This window comes from Protopterus annectens, chromosome 12.part0 (genome assembly GCF_019279795.1).
Source record: "Protopterus annectens isolate FY-2018-M chromosome 12.part0, PAN1.0, whole genome shotgun sequence".
Classification (NCBI taxonomy): Eukaryota; Metazoa; Chordata; order Ceratodontiformes; family Protopteridae; genus Protopterus; species Protopterus annectens.
In genome coordinates, this window is record NC_056746.1 from 314769809 (window position 1) to 314792555 (window position 22747).

A 22747-nucleotide genomic window follows, 5' to 3' on the forward strand; every position below is an offset into this window, starting at 1 on the left:
TAGAGTGAGTTTCTCCAACACAAAATTGAGATCCCAAGCAGGAGTAGGAGCTCTTCGTGGGGGTCTTATATTCTTTGCCCCTCTAAGAAATTGCTTGAACAAAGGATGAGAAAACAATGGTGGGTCACAGTCATAGTGAGCTGAAATTGCTGCAGCATGAATCTTAATAGAAGAGAAGGACAAACCTTTGTCCAATAACTCAGTAAGATATTGAAGAGCCACACTTAAATTAGGCTCAGAAACATCCAAATCCTTTGCTGCACTCCAAAACATAAATCTCTTCCATTTATCTGCATACACTTTCCTTGTACTAGGCCTTCTAGCTTCCAAAATCACATTCAAAACTTGTTGTGGAAGATGAGACCCTCTATGGTTCAAAACAGAATATGCCAGGCTGTTAGGTGAAGAGAGTGAAGTTTGACATTGAGCAAATGACTGTCCTCCTGGGACAACAGGTGTGGAATCAAAGGCAAAGGCCATGGAGGCTTCCGTACTAGACTTCTCAGTAATGGGTACCAGTGCTGTCGAGGCCAATCTGGAGCTATCAAAATCATCCTTGGCTTGTCCTGTCTGACCTTCAGAAGTACCTTTGGGAGGAGAGGCAGAGGTGGAAAGGCATACACATGAAGATTTTTCCAACTGAAAGAAAGAGCATCCACTTTCCAAGCTGTGGGATGAAACCTCTTGTGCAAAGCGTTGGCAGCTGGTGGTTTAGTGGAGAAGCGAACAGATCTATGTCTGGAGTTCCCCATGACACTGTCAATTTCTGAAATACATGAAGATCCAGTTTCCACTCGTGGGGATCCATGATTTGTCTGCTTAACACATCTGCTAAGGAGTTCTGTGCTCCGGCAGAAACCTTGCCTGAAGATTGAGCTGTAAACTGAGAGCAGTCTCCCACAAAATCATTGCTTGCCTGCATAGAGGATAAGAATGTGTTCCCCCTTGCTTGTTGATGTACCACATGACAGTTGTGTTGTCTGTTAGAATCAACACCTGCCCTGGCAGAAGTAAATCCTTGAAAGCTATTAATGCAAACTGGACTGCTAACATCTCCTTCAAGTTGATATGTAGATGCTGTAGTCTGACAGGCCACTTGTCTTGTATCCACTTTCCATTTAGATGAGCTCCCAAGCTTTGTCTGAGGCATCTGTCGTTAAAATCTGACTCGCCTCTGGCCGGGTCACAGAGAGTCCCTTGTTTAGGTGACATTCCTGAGCCCACCACAAAAATTCCTTTTGAATGCAAGGTATTATTTGAATGACAGTGTCTAGATCCTGGCAGTGCTGTGTCCATACATTTTTGAGATACCATTGCAGCTTCCTCATATGCAGTTTGGCATTGGGAAGCACCAGAATACAAGATGCCATGAACCCTAAGGCTTGAAGGACTGTCCTTGCAGTCAGCCCGGACTGAAGAGATAGTTGATGGAAGTAAAGGGAAAGATTCTTTTGTTTGTCCGGGGTTAAAAAAGGCCATCTGGGATGCTGTATTCAGTCTTACACCCAGAAAGCACATGTCTTGAGAGGGTACTAGACTGGACTTTATTTCGTTCACAGAATACCCCAGGCATCTTAGCACTGCTATCACATAATCCAAATGATGAAGAAGCTCGTCCCTTCCTTGAGCCAGAATCAGGCAATCGTCCAAATAAGGATAGATTTGTATCCCTTTTAGCCTGAAGAAAGCTATCACTGGAGCCAGAACTTTCGTGAATACTCTGGTGGCAGTAGATAAGCCAAAGGGCAATGCAGAGAACTGATAGTGAGAAGTCCCAGTCCGAAAACGTAGATACTTCCTGCAACTTAGTCTGATAGGAACATGGAGGTAAGCCTCCTTGAGATCCAAAGTTACCATCCAGTGATCCTTGCCCAGCAGAGGTAAAAGCTGTTGTAGCGTCAACATTTTGAACTTGGGAATGTCCAGATAAGTGTTGAGGATAGATAAATCCAAAATTGGTCTCCACGTGTTCCCCTTTTTTGGTACTAGGAACAGGCGAGAATAAAATCCTAGGCCCCTTTCTGGCATAGGAACCGGCTGTATGGCCCCTATTTGGAGTAGCAGAGAAATTTGCTTGTGAGCCTCTATTCTTTGTTGAGGAGGAATGTCTGGCATGCCTTTGAAAGGAGGCAAGGTATGGAAATAAAACCTGTAACCGTGGCGTATGATATCCAATACCCATCTGTCTTGGGTAATTATATTTTCTTTGAAAAGTGCCAACCTTCCTCCCAAAGGTGCTGCCAGGCGAGAAGGTTCTGGCAGCTGAAAAGGTAGGTCATTGGGTCTGTTTACGAAAGGACTGACCCCTGCCCTCACCCGAAGACTGTGCAGGAGAACTCCCTGTTCTAGGCCTGAAAGAGCCCTGACCTCTGCCCCTGCCATGTCTAGATCTACCCTTAGACTGGGAATCATAAGAAGGATATGTCCACCCCTTAGTAGGCCAATTTCTACTAAACTTTGGAGGCTGAACCTGCAAAAAATCTTTAACAGTCTGCATAGACTTAGCCTTGTCTTCCATTTTCTTTAAAACTGCTTCAACAGGAGAACCAAACAAGACATCAGATTGTAAAGGAGCATCCAAAATCCTTGTTTTAACATGGTCAGATAAATTTTGATCCCTCAGCCAGGCATGCCTGCGAAGAACTGACCCAGTGGCAGCCACCCTAGACGAGGCCTGTACAGCATCAAAACCACATTGCAAAGAATGCTTACCCACCTGTTCAGAAACATGCACTAAATCTTGTAACTCTTTACAATCAATACCTTCCGCCAGAGCATCAACCTTAGACTTCAATTGTGAAAGGAGATAATTCTGATATTTCAACATGTGAAACTGGCAATTCAAAGCTCTCATGGCAAGAGTGGAAGAAGTATAAACTTTCTTTCCCCATCTATCCAAGGCCCTGGCCTCTTTATCTGCAGGAACCGGATTCTTGACAACAGAAGCCTTAACACCCTTAGGCCCCTGGCTAACAGTTTCTGGGTCTGCCCTAGGACTCTTAAAAGATACTTATGAGCTTCAGGCACCCTGTAATACCTATCTGGTTTAACAGGCAGAGGGCAAAGAATCAGGATTAAGAGAAGCCTCTGCAAACACATCTTCCACCACATTCAGACCACGAGGTATAGTCAAAGGCCTATGCTGGGGTAAAACAAAAATTCCCTAAGCCTTTTCCTGGAATCAGAGAAGTCCTGACCTTCCCATTTAAAATGCTCTCTCATGGAATGAAGAGTCTCTGAAAAAGAAAAATCCTCAGGAGGAGAAGCAGAAGGAGTAGAATCATCCACATCAGAATCAGAATAAGGAGAATACTCTTGCAAGTCTTCAGCCGAAGACTCAGACACATCCGAAGCCTGCTCATAATCCCCCAACACTGGTTCCATCCTAGGCCTCTTATCAGGAGGGGGCATAGAGCCTCTAATTAAAGTAATTAAATCTTCTGCCATTTTAAGCATGTGCTTCTTGGGCACAGAACCTGAAGAACTAGGAGTGACACCCACAGAAGCTAAACTAGACCTGCCTCTAGGAGAAGCCTTGGGAACAGAAAGAGATGGCCTAGACACCTTAGGAAGGGAGGGGAGTACAGTTATCTGAGAAGCCCCTGCAGCCTGATCTGCCTCCTGGGAGGCCACATCCTGTAAAATCAAAGTTTCTCCCTGGGACTCCAGGGAGGCCTCCGTCAGAACCACCGGTTCCACTGACGTCTCTAAAGAACCGGCGTCTGGTTCGGACGACTCCTCTAACCTAGGTTTGACTGCCTTGTCTCTGCGCTTCTTTGAGGAAGCCGGCGTCGGAGCATCCGACGGCATATTGTAATTGCACCGCTTCCCAAAGACTAACCTGGCACAATCTAACCTTCGCTTAATAGTGCGTTTATTGAACCTAGCACAAAAGCGACACCCAACAACGTCGTGCTCAGGTCCCAAACAAGGTATACACAAATTATGGTAATCCCTATGCGGTATCTGTTTCCCACAAGAAATACAGTTATTCACTTTTTCTGACATCCGGTAAACCACTGAGGCAAGAAAAAACCAAAATATTCCCCAACGGAGTACTTAACCAACTCTGACTTCGGTCTGAAACTCCGAATTCGAAAAATTTCAGAACGCCGAACGGCACTTGCAACACTGCTTCTGCATCGGACCATGCGGCAAAAAAGACTGAGGATATGACGTCGGTCATGCGCATTTGTACCCTGACATTCTGATATCAGTCAAGTGCGCCTTGACCGGCGTCAGCCTTATACTCTGATATTCGGGCCGACCGAGGGACAGCGGACTACCCAAGTGTTAGGACTGCAGCAATGTGAGATGAAGAACATCTGCACTATGTTCTTCGTATTTCACTGTTGCAGTCATCACACTTAGGTTGATTCCCAAAGCTGAAGAAAAGGGTGGAGGCAGTCAAAAAGAGTTTGGGCTGGCTAGTATGCCCTGCAGGGCTGCGGTTGCAAAGCCTGCCCTGGATTTGGAAAAGATAGGCAGGTGGTAATGTTGGTGAAGGTATGAAGAGAACTCCATGTTGCAGCCTCCAGGATGTCCCTGGTAGGGACCCCTCTGAGAAAAGTTACGGAGGTGGAAGTTGCCCAAGTGAAATGTGTTCTGACCCCCCTGTGGGGGTGGTTTCCCATGCTGCTTGTAACAGAAATGGATACAGTGTGCTATCCATTTGGAAATGGTTTGTTTTGATATGGCTTTGCCCTCTGCCCCTGCTGCAAAGCTGACTAGTAACTGGACAGATTTCCTAAAGGGCTTAGTCCTATCCAGGTAGAATCTGAACTGTCTGTGCACATCTAAAGAGTGCAGGATCCTTTCCCCCTTATTTTGAAATTTAGGGAAAAAGGTGAGCAGATGAATAGATTGGTTGAGAGCCACACTGGACACCACTTTAGGCATGAAAGCACTTTAGGCATGAAAGTTAGGTTAGTCCTGAGGGAGACTGTGTCAGCATGAAAAATGATGAATGGTTCCACAGCCATGAGTACTTGTAGCTCAGACACTCTTCTAGCTGAAGTGATGGCCAGATGCAAGGCTGTTTTTCCAAGAGAGGAATTTTAACTCTGCTGAAGCTGCAGGCTCAAAGGGGGGGGTGAGCTTTTTTAACACAAAGTTAAGGTCCCAAGCAGGGGAAGGGGCTCTTTCTGGGTGGCCTTAAGTTGTTAGCCCCTCTAAGGAAATACTTGATGAGGGGGTGTGAAAACAGAGGTGGCTCTGTGCTATAATGAGCAGAGATGGCAGAAGCATGGATTTTAATAGAAGAGAAGGATAGGCCCCTGTGAAGCAGGTCTGCTAGGTAATCCAAGATGAGAGGTAAGGAGGGCTGTGCTGGTTCAGCTCCTTTATCCTGGATCCAGAAGCAATACCTTTTCCACTTGTCAGCATAGGATTTTCTAGTGCTGGGTTGTCTGGCTTCACGTATAACGTCCAGGACTCGCTTGCTTAGGCTGGCCACTGGAGGAGAGGTCAAGGAATAAGTCAGGCTGCCAGGTTCAGGGTCTGCAATTGTGGATGCAAGAGCTCTCCCTTCTGCTGGTTCAGGAGAGTTGGAATCTGAGGGAGGTGTCATGGAGTCAACGGTGATAGACAGCGCAGTAGTCAGTACCAGTGTTGGCATGGCCAGTCTGGGGCAATCAGGATTGCCCTTGGTCTTTCCTCCCTTAATTTGAGTAACACGCTTGTAAGAAGAGGTAGAGGGGGAAATGCATAGATCGAGAGGTTTACCAATTGGAAGGACACGGCTTCCACTTTCCAGGCCTTGCTGTGAGGTTCCCTGGTGCAGAATTTGCTGAGCTGGTGGTTGTTGTGGGAGGCAAACAGGTCCACCTTCAGGGTGCCCCATTTCTGGGTTACGAGGCTTAAGGTGTTGTGGTTTAATTGCCACTGATGTGGGTCTAGGAGATTTCTGCTTAAGTTGTCTGCCAGAGAACTCTGGTTGCCTGGCAGGAATTGTGCTAGCAGGTGAATCTGCTTGGCTGAAGCAGTGTGCCAAAGGGTCATGGCTAGCCTGCATAGTGGGTAAGAGTGGGTCCCTCCCTGCTTATGTACCACATTACTCTGGTGTTGTTTGCTTTGATTAGTAGAGGCCCCGGAGAGACTAGGGGTCTGAAAGCTGTCAGAGCGTGCTGAACAGCTGGCATCTCTTTTTGGTTGATGTGCAGATGAATTTGATTTGGGCTCCATTGGCACTGAATGCACCTGCCGTCCAGGTGTGCACCCCAGGCATAGTCTGATACATCTGTGGTTATGGTCTGGGCGGCGTGGGGTTATGAAAAGGGACGTCTCTTGTTGTGGTTGCATGCTGCTGCCCACCAAAGAAAATCTTCCCGTAACAAGGTATCATAGGTATAAAAGTTTCCAGGTCCTGAGAATGTTGACACCAAAGGCTTTTTAAGTAGCACTGAAGTTTCCTCATATTCAGTCTGACATATGGAATTAGTAGAATGCAGGAGGCCATGAACGCTAGAGCTTGCAGGAATTTCCTTGCGAATAACTGGGTTCTGGTGGCCAGTTGAGAGAAGTAGCCTGTCAGGTAGGCTTGTTTTTCTGGAGTAAAGAATGCCATCTGGGATGCTGTGTCCAAGCTTGCTCCCAGGAATACAATTTTCTGACTGGGGACTAGTTTGGATTTCTTTTCATTTATAGTGTACCCGAGTGAGGTCAGTAGGTCTTTTACAAATGTCAGGCACTGCAACAGCTTTTCCTGACTGTCTGCCTGAATCAGGCAGTCATCCAAGTAGGAGTAAATTTGAATACTTCTCTGTCTGCAAAAAGCAATGGCCGGAGCCAAGCATTTTGTGAAAACTCTGGGAGCTGTGGATAAGCCAAAGGGAAGTGCAGAGAACTGATAATGCATAGATCCTGCCCCGAAACATAGATATTTCCTGCAAGAGTCTGACTGGGATGTGCAGATAGGCCTCTTTTAGGTCATGCGTGGCTAACCAGGCATCTTTGGATAGCATAAGAAGAAGCTGCTGGAGGGTGAGCATTTTGAATTTTGGTACCACCAAGAAGGTGTTTAGAATGGACAGATCTAGGATTGGGTGCCAGGTGCCCTCTTTTCTGGGTACCACGAAAAGTCTGGAATAGAAACCTTGGCCTATCTGGTCTGCAGGAACAGGCTGAATTGACCTCGTGGAGAGCAGGGAATGAACTTGGTTTTCTGCCTCTGCCCACTGGTTTGGAGGAAGATCTGGGAACCCTTTCAGGGTTGTCAGTGTGTGGAAATAAAATTTGTACTCCTGGGACAATATGTTGAGGACCCATCGATAGTTGGTGATGGAGGCACAAGCAGGTGGGCAGAGGTAAGAGGTGGAGTTGAAAAGTCATTGTGAATTCTTCCCATAAGAGGATGGCTTAGCACTCCCTGTTTTAGAAGTGGAGGTAAGCCATTGCTTAGATTTCTGCATTCCCTGAGCCTGCTGTCTGGGGGGTCAGCTTCCCCTAGGTCTAGTCTGAGCCGGCCTAGAGGGGGTTGGAAAGGACCAGTGTTTTGAGGGGCAATGCCTACTGAATCTCGAAGGCTGGGCATGCAAAAAGTCTTTAACTGTCTGCATAGATTTAGCTTTTTCCTCCAACTTTTTTGAAACCTCTTCTGCCTTGGTGCCAAACAGATGGTCTTTGTTCAGTGGTGCATCCAATAATTTTGATTTGACATGGTCCGGCAAGGTCTGTTCCTTAAGCCAAGCATGCCTTCTAAGTACAGAACCTGTGACTGCTGCCCTGGCAGAATGCTTCTAGGGCGTCAAACCCACATTGCAGGGTATGCTTAGTAACTTGGCTTGCAGAATGCATAAGCTCCAGTAATTCTTTATTTTCTGCACAGTCTGGAAAGGTAGATACATTTTGTTTAATAACGTCCATAGTATGTTGCTGGTATTTCAGCATGTGGAATTGAAAATTTAATGCTCTAATGGCAAGAGTTGCGGAGGTGTATACTTTTTTACCCAATCTAACGCTCGGGAATCCCTGTCTGAAGGGATGGGATTCTTAGCTGTGGTTGCTTTTATTCCTTTAGGTCCTTGGGAGATGACCTCTGGGTCAGCAGTAGGATTTTTGAAAAGAAATCTGTGTGAGTCAGGGACTCTGTAATACCGGTCAGGTTTTCTGGGAGCAGGAGGTAGAGTATCAGATTCCATGAAAATATCATCCACAACATCCAGAACAGGAGGAATAGCTAAGGGTCTGTGCTGTGGTAAATCTAAAAATTCCCTGAGTCTCTTTTTGGACTGAGGATAATCCTGGCATTCCCAATAGAAATGCTCTCTCAGGGTATGTACGGTTTCATCAAAAGAAAAATCCTCTGAAGGAGAAGCAGAAGGAATGGATTCCTCTGCATCTGAATCCTCATAAGCAGATAAGGGCATGTCTTCATAATCAGAACCCTCAGAGTCGTCAGACTCTTGATCAGATAAAGTTGCTGGGGACAAGTCTCTCTTTCTTTTAGAAGGAGCAGGCTGGCTTCCCCTAATCAGCATGATAAGGTCTTCGACCATTTTAAGCATTTGAGACTGAGACATGGAAGCAGGTGCTTGAGCTTGGGTCATCGTTTTTTAGGCGTAGTGCGTACCCTGGGCCTTAGTTTTAGAAAGAACTGAAGATGCGGAAGAAGTCGCCGGTTTGTGTCGAATATCGGTAGTGCGAAGAACTTCCTCGGAAGCCGGTGCCTGCACAGTGGCTCCAGACCTATCTAAGGTAGAGACATCAGCAGGTTCCACAGTCAAAGAAGAGTCTCGCGGCATACCGGACTCCAAACGGGTCTTGGTAGTGGCCTGCAAATCCACAGAAGTGGACATCAGGGGCTGCGAAAGCACCTCACTGAGTACCGGTGAACTGGCGACTAGCTTAATGGAAACGTCTTCGGCATTTTTGAACCTGTGCGGTCTGCCTCTGTCTTTATCCTTACATTTTTTTGGAAGATCAGCAGTCGGATGGCTTACCAATGCCATTTCGGCATATGGAGATTGAGAGCGAAAGTATTTAGCTATGATAAGGGCCCGATGACATATAGTTCTGGCGTTGAATAAAGCACAAAACCGACAGCGAGAAAAGTACAGTTGTGTACACTTACCATAAATGTAGATGTTCGAGTGTATTCACTGTTGCAGTCATTACATTTGGGTAATCTGCTGGCAGGTTGCCCTCAGTTGGCCTGAATATCAAAGTCTTGGGTCCTGCGTCAGGTCGTCAGGGGTATAAAACATGCAGCTGACGCCATTTTATTCAGTTTTTCTTGCCCCAGATGTCAGATATATATATATATATATATATATATATATAAACAGCAATATACAAGTAAATGCATTTTTAGCAACATATAAGTAAATGCATTTTTAGCAACATAAACTTTACCTTCATCTAAAAGCAAATACACCACAAAGGCTTTAGAATATAGTGAAGGAAAGAGAAGTTCTAGAAAAAAGGGGGATGGCGGGTGGGTAACCCGTACTACAACAGTGAATACACTCTAACATCTACATTTATGGTAAGTGTACACAACTGTACTATGTTCTTCGTGTTTCACTGTTGCAGTCATTACATTTGGGTAGAATTCCAAAGCTATGGATGGGAGGATGGAGCTAAATAGCATTAGGAGCGGCTATAAGGCCCTGCAGAACTGCAGTGGCAAAGCCTGCCCTGGACTTAGAGAAGAGAGGCAAATGATAATGCTTTGTAAAAGTACGAACAGAGCTCCAAGTAGCAGCTTCTATAATGTCTTTGGTTGGAACTCCTCTGAGAAAAGCTGCTGAGGTAAAGGCAGCCCTCGTGGAATGGGACCCGATTCCCTTGGGCACTGGTTTACCATGATGCAAGTAGCAGAAACAAATGCAGTGGCTTATCCACTTAGAAATAATCTGCTTAGATATAGCTTTCCCCTCTGATCCTGCAACAAATGCCACCAGTAGTTGCTCAGACTTTTAGAGATTTGGTCCTGTTTAAGTAGAATCTTAGTTGTCTGTGTACGTCCAATGAATGCAGAATCCACTCCCCCTTGTTCTGCGGATTTGGGTAAAATGTTGGCAGGTGAATAGTTTGGTTAAGAGCCACACTGGATACCACCTTAGGCATAAAGGAAGTGTTGGTCCTGAGGGACACCCTGTCCGGGTAAAATGTAATAAGAGGCTCCACAGCCATGAGGGCCTGTAGCTGCTGGTTCAAAAGGAGGCAGGGTGAGTTTTTCCCAGCACAAAATTGAGGTCCCATGCAGGAGGTGGTGATCTTCTGGGAGGCCTTAAATTTTTGGCCCCTCTAAGATACTGTTTTAGCAGAGGGTGAGAAAAGATGGGAGGCTCCATGTTGTAATGAGCCGAGATGGCAGAGGCATGGATTTTTATTGAAGAAAAAGATAGGCCCTTGTCAAGCATCTCAGTCAAGTATTGTAAAATCTGAGGAATATTTGGTTTTGCTGTGTCCGTTCCTTGTGCTTGGTTCCAAGCACAGAATCTCTTCCATTTATTAGTATAAGATTTTCTAGTACTAGGCCTTCTGGCTTCCAAAATGACATCCATCACAAATTTACTGAGAGGTGTTGTTTGAATAATTACATGATCTGCCATGCTGCCAGGTTCAGAGTTTGGAGATGAGTGTGCAGAATTTGATTGTTCTGCTGAGACAGTAGATGAGGTATTTGAGGCAAGTAACAAGGAGGGAGTTGAGACATATTCCTTAGAATTGGGTACCAGTGCTGGCGAGGCCAGTCCGGAGCAATTAGGATCATTTTTGTTTTTTCCTGTCTGACCTTTAGTAAGACCTTGGGGGGAAGAGGCAGAGGAGGAAAGGCGTAGACTGATAGGTTTTTCCAACTGAAGGATATGGCATCCACTTTCCATGCTTGTCTGTGATAAGTCCTTGTGCAAAATTTGTCCAGTTGATAAATTTTGGGAAGAGGCAAATAGATCTAGGTCTGGGCTCCCCCATTTCTGTGTTACCATGCTGAAGACTTATGGATCCAGTTTCCACTCGTGATGGTCCATAAGATTTCTGCTTAGGTCGTCTGCCAGAGTATTTTGTTTTCCTGGCAGGAATTGAGCTTGAAGATGTACTTGGTAAGTCAAGGCTGTGTCCCACAATGCCATGGCTAGTCTGCAAAGGGGGTAGGAATGTGTACCCCCCTGCTTGTTTGTGTACCACATGACCGTGGTGTTGTCCGTCTTTATCAGTAGTTGTCCTGGATGAAGTAAGTCCTTGAAGGCGGTCAGGGCATTCTGAACAGCTAGCATCTCTTTCTGGTTGATATGCAGATGCATTTGTTTTGGATTCCATATGCCCTGAATGCATCTCCCCCCACCAGGTGGGCCCCCCAAGCATAGCCTGATGCGTCTGTAGTTAGGGTTTGGGTGGCAGGGGGTAGAGTGAAAGACCGTCCCTTGTTTTGGTGACATGTCTCTGCCCACCAAAGAAACTCCTGTTGCAGGCAGGGAATGAGAGGAATCATTGTTTCCAGACTGTGACAATGTTGACTCCATAAACTTTTTACATACCATTGACGTTTCCTCATATGCAGTCTTGCATATGGAATTAGTAGAATGCAGGATGCCATGAACCCCAAAGCCTGCAGAAATTGTCTTGCAGCTAACTGGGTTTTTGTTGCCATCTGTTTGAAGTACATAGTCAGCTTGCACCCAGGAATGTAATTTTTTGAGAAGGTACCAGTTGTTTTTTCTTTTCATTTATTGTGTACCCTAGGCATGTTAGAAGCCTTTTTACAAATGCCAGATGTTGAAGGAGAATGTCCTTGTTTTCTGCTTGAATGAGACAGTCGTCCAAATAAGGATAGATTTGTACGCTTCTTTGTCTGCAGAATGCAATTACTGGTGCCAGGCACTTTTGTAAAGACCATGGGCACAGTAGATAAGCCAAAGAGCAGTGCAGAGAATTGGTAATGCATAAAACCTGCCTTGAAGCAGAGGTATCTTCTGCACGATTCCCTTACTGGGATATGCTGGTATGCCTTTTAAGTCTAGAGTCACTAACCAAGCGTTCTTGCCCAGCATGGGCAGTAGCTGTTGTAAAGTCAGCATTCTGAATTTTGGAATGTCCAAGAACGTGTTCAAAATCGATAAGTCCAGTATTGGATGCCAGGCATGGTCTTTTCTGGGTACCAGGAACAGTCTTGAATAAAAACCTTGTCCTTTTTCCTGTTCTGGTACTGGTTGAATAACCCCCATATCCATGAGGGACGTAACTTGTTTCTGAGCCTCTGTCCATTGATTTTGTGGCAGATCTGGCCAACTGTTTGGAATTGGCAAAGTATGGAAATGAAATCTGTACCCCTGGGATACTATGTTTAGTACCCACTTGTCCTGGGTAATTAACTGCAAATTTTGAGCATGAAGTGCTAATTTTCCCCCCAAGGGGGCTGCCAAAAGATAAGGGCTTGGTGATGGTAGAGGGAAGTCATTGAGACTGCTTACTGTAGGGTGGTGCTTTGTTTCCTCCAGATTTGGAGGTAGAGGCACCCCATTGCTTTGACCTGTAAGAACCCTGTGTTTGGTATCTAGAGCTTTTTGAGCACCTGGATTTGCCTTGAGAGGCTCTGTTGGACACAGGAAAGGACCAATTTTTAGTAGGCCAGTGGCTACTGAATCTGGGTGGCTGCACTTGTAAGAAATTTTTTACAGTTTGCATAGATTTAGCTTTGTCTTTCATTTTCTTTAAAACCTCTTCTGCCTTATTACCAGAGTATCATGCTGTAAAGGTGCATCCAACAATTTAGCTTTAACATGATCAGGCAGATTTTGCTCCTTGAGCCAGGCATGCCTTCTAATCACAGATCCAGTAACTGCGGACCTGCAAGAGGCCTCCAAGGAATCAAAACCACATTGCAAAGTATGCTTTCCAAGCTGTTTTGCTGCATGCAATAATTCCTGTAATTCTTTATTTTCCACACAATCAGAAATCAACATCATTTTCTGTTTCAATAGGCCCATAACATGCTGTTGATATTTAAGCAAATGAAACTGGCAGTTTAAGGCCCTAATTGCCAAGGTTGCAGGCGTGTAAACCTTCTTTCCCCATCTATCCAGCGCCCTGGAATCTCTATCAGAGGAGGGGTAGGATTTTTGGCTGTAGAGGCCTTTACACCTTTGGGACCCTGTGAGATAGTTTCAGGATCAGCAGCAGGATTTTTGAATAGAAATTTGTGGGAGTCAGGAAGCCTGTAATATCTGTCTGGCTTACTACGAGCCGGAGGTAGGGAATCAGGAGTCATGCTTGATTTCGAAAACACATCACCAACAATGTCTAATACAGGAGGAAGAAGGAAATCCCTAAACCTCTTTTTTGATTCAGAGAATTTATTAGGTATATATAGACATCTTCAAGTATGCGAATTATTCTTGTTCTGATGAAGTCATTGTTTATGAAGAAAGCGCTCAACAACTAATTGCTTTTGCTGGTGTTTGTTTCAAATAATGGCTACTGGGTGCATTACTTTTGGTTACTAGTATTTTTCGTGCATCCTGGAACTTTTTATCATTTGATTCAGAGAAATCCTGACTCTCCCAATGAAAATGTTCCCTTAAAGTATGCAAGGTTTCTCCAAAAGAATAATCCTCAAGAGGAGATGCAGATGGAATGGATTCTTCTGCATCTGAATCCTCATAGGGTGGTATAGAAAATTCCTGATCAGAAGAGGAATCAGAAGAAATAGAAACCTGATCTGAAGATTCATTCAGTGTCTTGCCTAGGCCTCTTAGCGGGGGGGGGGGGTGTTGGGAACCCCTGATCAAGGTAATTAAGTCCTCAGCCATTTTGATCATCTGTTTTTTAGGCATAGGGGCCTGAGCACATGGGCTCATGCGTCATTTTTTTAGACTTAGAAGTTGATTTTGTTTTTGAAGCTGGCGTCAGTTTTATATAAAAATGTTGAGGCCTGAGAACACCCTCAGAAGCCGGTGCCTGCTCAGCGGCTCCGGACCCATCCGAGGGAGAGACATCCGTGGGTTCAATACTCTGAGAATCTCGTGGCATACCAGACTCCGCATGGGTCTCGGTAGAGGCCTGCGACTCAAAAGTAGAGGGTATCAGGGGCTGCGAAAGCGCCTCACTGAGTACGGGCGAACCGGCGACTGGCTTAGGAGAAGCTTCATCGTCGGTTTTGGACCTCGACGGTCTGTCTCTGTCTTTTTCTTTGCGTTTTTTGTGTACTCCGATAGTCGGATTGCTATCAGACGACATTTCAGGGTAATTAAATCTGGATCCAAAATATTTTGAAGCAAAAATATACCGACGCTTAATAGTGCGTTGGCTAAATCTAGCACAAAACCGACAGCAAGGCACATTATGATCTGGGCCTAGGCAAGGAATACAGTACAAATGAAAATCCTTATGAGGTATTTGCTTCCCACAAGTAATGCAATTATTAACTTTTACTGACATCGGTAAGGAGCAAGAAAAAGTTTCCCCAAAGGGTACTTAGCTTTAATTGAAGACTTCGGTTCTGAAACTTGAATGCAAAAATTTCAGGAGTCGGCTGACCGGCACTTGAGAACTGCTTCTGCTTCGGGCACCGCGCGGCAAGAAAGACTGAATAAAATGGTGTCGGCTGCATGTTTTATACCCCTGACGACCTGACGTCAAGGAAGAGGAGACAGCAACTGACGCAGGACCCAAGACTTTGATATTCAGGCCGACTGAGGGCAACCTGCCAGCAGATTACCCAAATGTAATGAATGCAACAGTGAAACACGAAGAACATCGTCGTGCTCTGGGCCTAAACAGGTGATGCAGTAAGAATGGACGGTGTGGTATTTGCTTTCCACAGGCGAGACAATTGTTAACTTTTTCTGACATCAGTTAGAGCAAGAAAAAAGGATCACCAATGGGGAACTTAGCTTTAGAAGACTTTAACTTCAATTTCGGAAATGAAAACTCAGGTAGCGGCCGACTGGCACTTGTGCAAACTGCTTCTGCTTCAGGCTCCTCGGCCAGAAAGACTGATGTAATGGCGTCGGCTGTCTGTTTTTATACCACTGCCAACAGTCCTGGAGTGACGGCAACCGATGCAGAAATACTAAGCCTCTGGTATTCAGGCCGACTGAGGGCTACCCCTGGCAGGATAACCCAAGTGTGACAACTGCAACAGTGAAACACGAACAACATCTACAGTTATTTTAATGGTACTCATCTGGTGACTTTTGATATGCTGTTGATTCAACAAACACTGTCTCTGTTTCAAATGTCATAGTAGTCAGTTACTTGTTGTGATGATTTGTAGAGCATTCAAGGCAAATGTACTTTAATACAATGCCAAGACTAAGCCACAGTATGTTTCATATACTGCCAGTAAGAAAAAGAAAGTTATAAGCAATATATTTTGCTTTTTTGGTTGTGGCATTTTTAAACATGTAGATACTACTCTTCTCCCCTCCAAAATTTTTACTAAAGAGCAGTTAAAGCCAACCAAATTACTTACAGTAAATTGGCCAGGGTACAAATAAAAATGTACTAAGTTAACATGCAAATTAACTAATTGACCATTTTTAATTTACAATTAACAGCTTGGGTGCTTGAAGGAGAATGGACATCATTACAATGGGAGGGGGATGGGCTGGACGCATAATTCCACAATCCCTCAGAGGAAAGACAGTATTGTGCATGTAACCTGGAGAATAGGTTTTTTGGCCTGCCAAGCCACCATTTGGTGGTAAAAAAAAGAGTTATGTACTTACCATAACTTAGAATCTGTGTTATCATATCTCACTATTTATCACTCTTGGGTCTTAGGATGAGACATCGGATCTGAGATGGCAACTTATCAGACAGATCCTAGGCTCAAGCTCCTGCCATTCCCATAATCCCTTGCTGCCCTCTAACCCCTTAGATCGAGTTTGCCCTAGAGTTAGAAAACAGCCACGGTAGACCTTAACCACCAGACAAGACATCTCCACTTCTTCTAGGTCCCACAGGATGAGGGAAGGAGAGAGGGATAGTGATGAATAATGACATAGGATAACACAGATTCTAAGTTATCGTAAGTACATAACTCTGTCTGATGTTATCCATGTCACTATTCCTCACTCTTGGGTCACAGTCCCAGCTACCATAAAATCCTGGACAGTCTCATGGAAGGACATGCAGAAAAACTGTGCAGCCAAAGGAAGCCTCGTTCCTGGAAACTATGTCGAGCTTATAATGAGTAACAAAAGTGTGAGGAGTAGACCAGATGGCCACTGCACAAATCTCATCTAAAGAATGTTAGGTCAAATACGCACCTGACATAGCCACAGATCTAGTGGAATGAGGTCTGACTGCTCCTGGTAAAAATAAACATTTAGAAGAGTAAACCTGGGAAATACATTTGGAAATCCAATGAGATATAGCAATCTTGGATACCGCCCGACCCTGTCCATTAAAAGAAAAGGCCACAAACAGCTGGTCAGATTTGCAAATGCTCTTTGTCCTGTTTAAGCAGAAATGTAGTTGTCTACGTACACCAAGTGTGTGCAGCAAACATCCACTTTACTGGAACAGTTGGGGAAGAAAACTGGCAACTGAATGGACTGATTCAAATTTGCCTCAGTGGCCACCTTGGGCATGAAGGAGGGGTTAGTTTGAAGAGCTACTCTACCTCTATGAAATATGTATGGGGCCTTAATATAAAGATCTTGCAACTCAGAAACTTGTCTTGCCGACATTATAGCCACCAGAAAAGTGGTCTTTCATGACAGAGACTTCAAATCACAAGTTGCGGCAGGCACGAAGGGACTCCATGCAAGAGACTGCAGCACAAAGGAAAAATCCCAAGAAGGAGAAGGATCTTTGATAGGAGACCTAAGAAGGAAAACACCTTTCAAAAAGGCGAGAAGAAAAGGTAGGTTCCTTGCAAGCACAGAAATTAGTAATGGCCACCAACTGCAGCTTAATAGTGGAGAAACTAGCTCTGTCCTGAGAGAGGACAAGAATAATAAGATGTTTGGAATGGGAGCCGAAAAAGGATAGAGATTCCACTGCTTGGCCCAGACAGAGAATCTTTTTCATTACTATTATAAACCTTTCTGGTGGAAGCCTTCTGAGAGGCCAGAATAGGGTCTCTGAAAGCTGAGGCAAGTCTGGGCTATTTTAGACTAGGAAATCTACATTTTTTTTGTTAAACCAAGAAAAATGGCATCAAAAAGGCTTGACAAGCAAAGTACGAGAAATAACTAAATGGGAGGGGAGCAATACACACGACTAAGCTAGAACTCTAAAAGATACAAAGATACAAATTCTACAGAAAAGCTGAAAAGGGCGGTATAAAATTTAGCACTTACCCCCAGAAGAGACTCGAACCAAGGGAATCACATCTGAAACAGTGAGCAGCAAATGAGATCACAAGGGTTAGAAGGCAGCAAGGGATTATGGCAGTGGGAGAAGCTCGAGCCTAGGATCTGTCTGATACTTTGCTGGCGCAGATCCTAAAACCCAACAGTGAGGAACAGTGACATGGATAACATCGGATCCTCACTAACAATTTCACAGAAATGTGCACTCTTGGGGGAGGAGGAACACTAGGGGTCTTCCTATGGTGATGTGGGTAAGCTTGATCCCCACCGCCATCCATACAGTAGAACTAAACAATTCAAATGTCCTCATGCTGGGATCTCCATGAGAATGTAAGCAACTTTCAAAAGTGCCTAAATGACATCCCCTCCAGTTTGCTCTGCCTCCGTGTTTCTCACTATGAAGGCATGAATGGCATCAAGCCCATCTCGGTGTGTACTGATGGTCAGTAAGCATTGGTAAAAAGAATATAGGAAACAAATAAGAACTTCTCAAAATAGTTCTGTACCAGTAGAAATCAAAACTAGTTCTGCGGTAGTCTCATTAAGATTACAATGCTGCTGAGATCAGCATGCTGGGTCGGATACAAATGTCACCTCTTCGCTATTACTACACAGACAATAATTTGCACAGAATTATAATGCAATTCAACAAATTTACATAAAAACAGAAAAATTCTTATTTCTGGTATTCAAGTCCAAACCTAAACAAACAGTCACATAAAGACATGCCATGTTAACACTCCGGTCCTTAGTACCATAGATAAAACTGTGACAAACTTAAAAACAGCAGTTTAAAAATGAATAGTATTTGGGTTTACTAAAGAATAGAGTTCTTCTTAATCCTAAAATATAGTCTGGTTGAGTACAGTCCCCTTTTAGAAGAGTGCACAACTACTTAATTTGTTCTGCTGTGTTCACGTGCACAACTGCATGTCTTTGTTCACTTCTGACATGAATGTACAATGCAGAAACATCCACTGTGTTCAATAGGGGAAAATAAAGGCAGAAAAGTAACCGAATGAGATGGACAAGTGGTAAAGAAACGCATGTTGCAGAAATGACATAACTGCCAATGGAATTTTGGAAAAATACAGTTAGCACAGAGGATTAAAGTTATGATCTATTAGTGAGCTGCTTCCTGTAGCACAGGGTTTGATTCCCTCAACCTTCATTTGCCTGCCTTTCAGCAAGTCACTTAACCAGACAGTGCCCTGAGGTAGCTAGAAAATTGAGCTAGCTTCTGCAATGGTCTCCTGGACTGCATGTAACTACCTAAAAACCCACTCTACTGCTCCAAATAATCAACCTGGATTTGTTCCTCCCATCATCAAAAAAGATTTTAAAAATACCTTCAGAATAAACTTACATCTAAAACTTTAAGGTCCTCCAAGTCATTCACTTCTCGGACAGGATCAAGTCTTTGTTGTCTGATGTAGTCTGCTAAGGCGGATGCTGATCTCTGACCTCTGTACTCTCTTTTCATCATCATTCCATTCCTGAACAACTTTAGTGTTGGATATTTGCTTATTCTGTACCGCTGGGCAATATCAGCTAAAAGGATAACAAGAAGAGGTCCAACATTACACTAATATAGACCGTTATAATCAGACGGTAGCACACAAAGCATAATCGGACATTTAGAAAGCCTCATTTTTTAAATGTCACTGTCTATTCGGATTACTAAAGTATATACTACTAACTCAGAGAAAACCTTTTTGCAGTCACACTATGCAGCATGGAGAAAGCAAACATCAACAACTATAGACAGCCCAACAAAATAAGACTGTATAACCTTGGCCTCTCCTAGTGCTAAAGATGGCTGAAAACAATGCCATTGTTACTGGAAATAAAAGGGCAGCACAGAAGTAAAATGCAGAGCTTATAAAGTGTGGCATATTATTCATTAAATCAGTGAGCAATTTTTAAGTAGTTTAGAATATAGTTTGGATATACTTTGATGAGAAAAAATGAATAAACTCTTTTGTGTCTGACACACTTTACAAAGCAGCCTGCCTGTCAAGTTCACATTATTAATGCTATGAGATGCTAAAGAGCTTCATCGTGCAACTCTAGGATTTGGTTATTTCTACTTCTACTCATCTACTGTGGTGTGTCACCTAGCAAGTCACTCAACCAGACACTGCTACTCAGTTGCCCCTGAAAAGGGATGCGCATCTAGTGGGTTTACCATGTTAACAAACGAATTTTAAAAATGCTCACAATCACCACAGACTGTGGATGTGTTACCAATCTCTAACATGTTTACTGGAGATGTCACCTGCTGCAAAAGAGACCTAGTGACATGCATTCCCCAACAGTACTCTCGTTTTACTTAAGCAGGCACTAGTACATATTTTTACCTCTACTCACTTACTGTGGTGTGTCTGAATGACATCCCTCCACCTAGTCAGAATATGTGATATATAGTCTCTCTGCCGTAGACCTAGCATTCCTTATCAAAATTGCTTTGTTTAGCTGTTTCCATACAACTACATGAAACTTGCATCTAAGCATATGTACCCAATGCTGTAAGGTATTTGCTCAAAACATGAAACAATCAAATGAGTATGTTTTTGTGTGTGTATGCACAAGGGAGTTGTACCTCACAGCACCCTATCACCCAAGGTGGGGAGAGTCATCCCCACCAATTAATACTCTGACTTCAAGGCTGCTGCACCTTGAAGAAAGATCAGTCATTAGGATAAGGACAAAAAAAGTCTTTCCCCAGGATGTCTGAGTCTCAGAGAGCAAACAGATCAGTACACCTTTAAACCGATACATACTGCACCTATACAGCATGACAGCAGCTATTCTTTGAAGCAATAAAGATCAATCAACAGAAGAACGAGTAGGTTCATATGGAGGGAAAGTATTGTTGTGTAAAATCTTACCATAATTTTAGATGTCCTTCTCTTCTATATGCTGCTGTATTCATAACACAAGGGCAGTCCACGCCTGGTCGACTCTCATACATCCGGCCATTTTAAAAAAGATAGATGCTAGGGTGCGTGTGACACCCTGCATCTCCCTCTGTGGACGTTAGCCATAAAGAAACATTGGGTACAAAATGGGCGTCAGCACGCACCCTTCCTCAGAACTGAATGCCGCTGAAATCAGCGAATACAGAGTGGGTACTCAGGAGTGAGGCAAGTACAAGGGAGAAGGCATGGTGGGAAACTATGCAGCATTATATAGAACAGAAGGACATCTACAGTTATGGCAAAATTTTATACAACAATACTATGTCCTTCTATTCATATGCTGCTGTATTCATAACACAAGGGAGAGTGCAAAAGCTCCTGTATTAAGAATTGGGAGGAGGAACAGAAGTGTTTTCCACACACCCATGCAGGATGGCTCTGGCAAACCCTGCTCTGGCCCTAGAAACAATATCCAACTTGTAGTGTTTGGCAAAGGTATGGACAGTGGACCATGTAACTGCTTCTAAAATGGCAGCTGTATCCAGGCCCTTGAAAAAAAACTCCAGAAGAAGATACTGCCTTAGTGGAGTGTGCCTTTACTGGGAAGGGAAGCCGTCTGCCATGGGGAGTACAGCAAAAGGTGATCGTTTTGGATATCTAAGTGGATATGGTTTGCTTGGAAACAGGATGTCCCAGGGCTCTTAGGTGGAAAGACAAAGAACCTGTCTGATTTACGGATGGGTTTGGTTTCGGCCACATAGTAATCCAATTTATCTGTGAACATCTAGGGTATGTAGAATCCTTTCAGATGGGTTTTGGGGTGAAGGAAAGAATGTGGATAGATTGATGGCCAGATTCAAGGACAGTTCATTGAGCATAAAGGTAGGACTGGTGTGCAAAGACACCCTGTCTTTGTGGAAAACAGTAAAAGGATGGGAGGCCATAAGGGCTTGTAGTTCTGAGACCCTTCTGGCTGAAGTAGTGGCTACCAAGAGTATAGTTTTCCATATAGTGTTGGAGAGAACAGTCTTTGGCTGGCTCGAAGGGTGGCCGTGTCAATTTCTCCAGTACAAAGTTAAGATCCCAGTAAGGTGGAATGGGCTTCCTTGGTGGTCTGAGATGCAGAACCCCTTTTGTGAACAGTTTAACTTCTAGTCTAGAAGCCAAAGCAGGGCTGAGAGGCAGGCATGCTGACATGGCAGATAAATGGGTCTTGACGGAGGAATAAGATAGTCCAGACTTCATCAATTCACACAGGTAGGACAGGACCACTGGGAGTTCTACTACCAGTGGTTGTAAGTTGTGTTTCTGACAGCAGGCAGAAAATCTCTTCCACTTTGAAAGGTATGATTTTCTGGCCTCCTGCAAAACCTGAAGCATGTCCTCTGTGTAAAGGTGTCTGAGGGGAATCAATGCCCTATCACCCACAGTGCAAGGCTCAGAACAGTTGCGGGTGTATGAGTGTTTCCCTCTCCTGTGTGAGCAGGTCCATCCATTGGGGTAACTTGTGGTGATCACCCTTGGCTAGATGGAGTAGTAGGGGGAACCAGTGCTGCCTTAGCCAATAGGGAGTCACTAACAAGATTTGAGGTTGTTCTTTTTGAATTTTCAGCAGACCTTTTTGTATGAGAGGTAAGGGGGGAATGCATAAGCATACATCCCCTTCCAAGGGAATGAAAGAGAATCCACCCTACATGCTTTGGGGTGTGGTACTCGAGTGTTGGAAGCGGTCTGTTCATGGGGGAGGGAAATAGATCCACATCTGGAATACCTCATCAATGGACCAGGTCCAGAAACACATCCCTGTTTATCATCCATTCCTGAGATAGATTAATGGTCCTGCTTAGAGTATCTTGCCATCACATTGTCGTCTGAGGGAATGTAGACAGCTTGGATGTTGACTTGCCTGTCTAGGGTGATTTCCCATGCCTCTAGGGCTAACCTGCAAAGAGGGTAGGACCTTGTTCCCCCTGTTTGTTGATGGTACACAGACAATACCTTGGTGCTGTGGTACACCTCAGCGTACCTGTTAGGAGGGGATTCTGAAAATATGTAGGACTAATATCAGGGCTCGCATTTCCTTGATACTGATATGTTCTTTCTGTTGAGTGATGGTCCATAGGTTTCTCACTTTCCATTCTCCCAAGATAGCCCCCCCAACCTGTGCCTGAAGCGTCTGTAGAGGGCCTGTTTGGGGGGGGGGGGTAGGCATGGGTTGGCATTTGTCTGGGCTACACACCAATTCAATTCACTGGAAAGGCATGGGACCATTGGAACCATGAATTCCAGGGGGTGCAGATGTTGTTTCCATACTGTTCTCATGTACCATTGGAACTTTCACATGTGATGTTTTGCCAGGGGAATCATGAAGATGGTGAAGGCCATGAATTCCAGGAGCCTGTGGAACTCCCTGGTTGACATGGCTTTTAGAGTGAGTAGTGAGAGACAACATTTCTTCTGGGGGCAGACGGACCATCATTTTTTTCTGTTAGGATCCTGAATCCCAGGAACACATGATCCTGAAAAGGAATCAGGGATGATTTTTTGAGATTTATAGTGAAT

General features: G+C 44.3%; 1 protein-coding gene across 1 annotated transcript in view; it reads right to left on the reverse strand.

The window, feature by feature from the left end:
* Nucleotides 1-22747, reverse strand: part of ERP44 (endoplasmic reticulum protein 44) — an 866037-nt gene that overhangs the window by 548286 nt on the left and 295004 nt on the right. The window contains exon 3 of the mRNA XM_044088913.1: nucleotides 18631-18815. Within this exon, the coding sequence (XP_043944848.1) occupies nucleotides 18631-18815 (185 nt within the window). The remainder of the gene's footprint in view (nucleotides 1-18630; nucleotides 18816-22747) is intronic.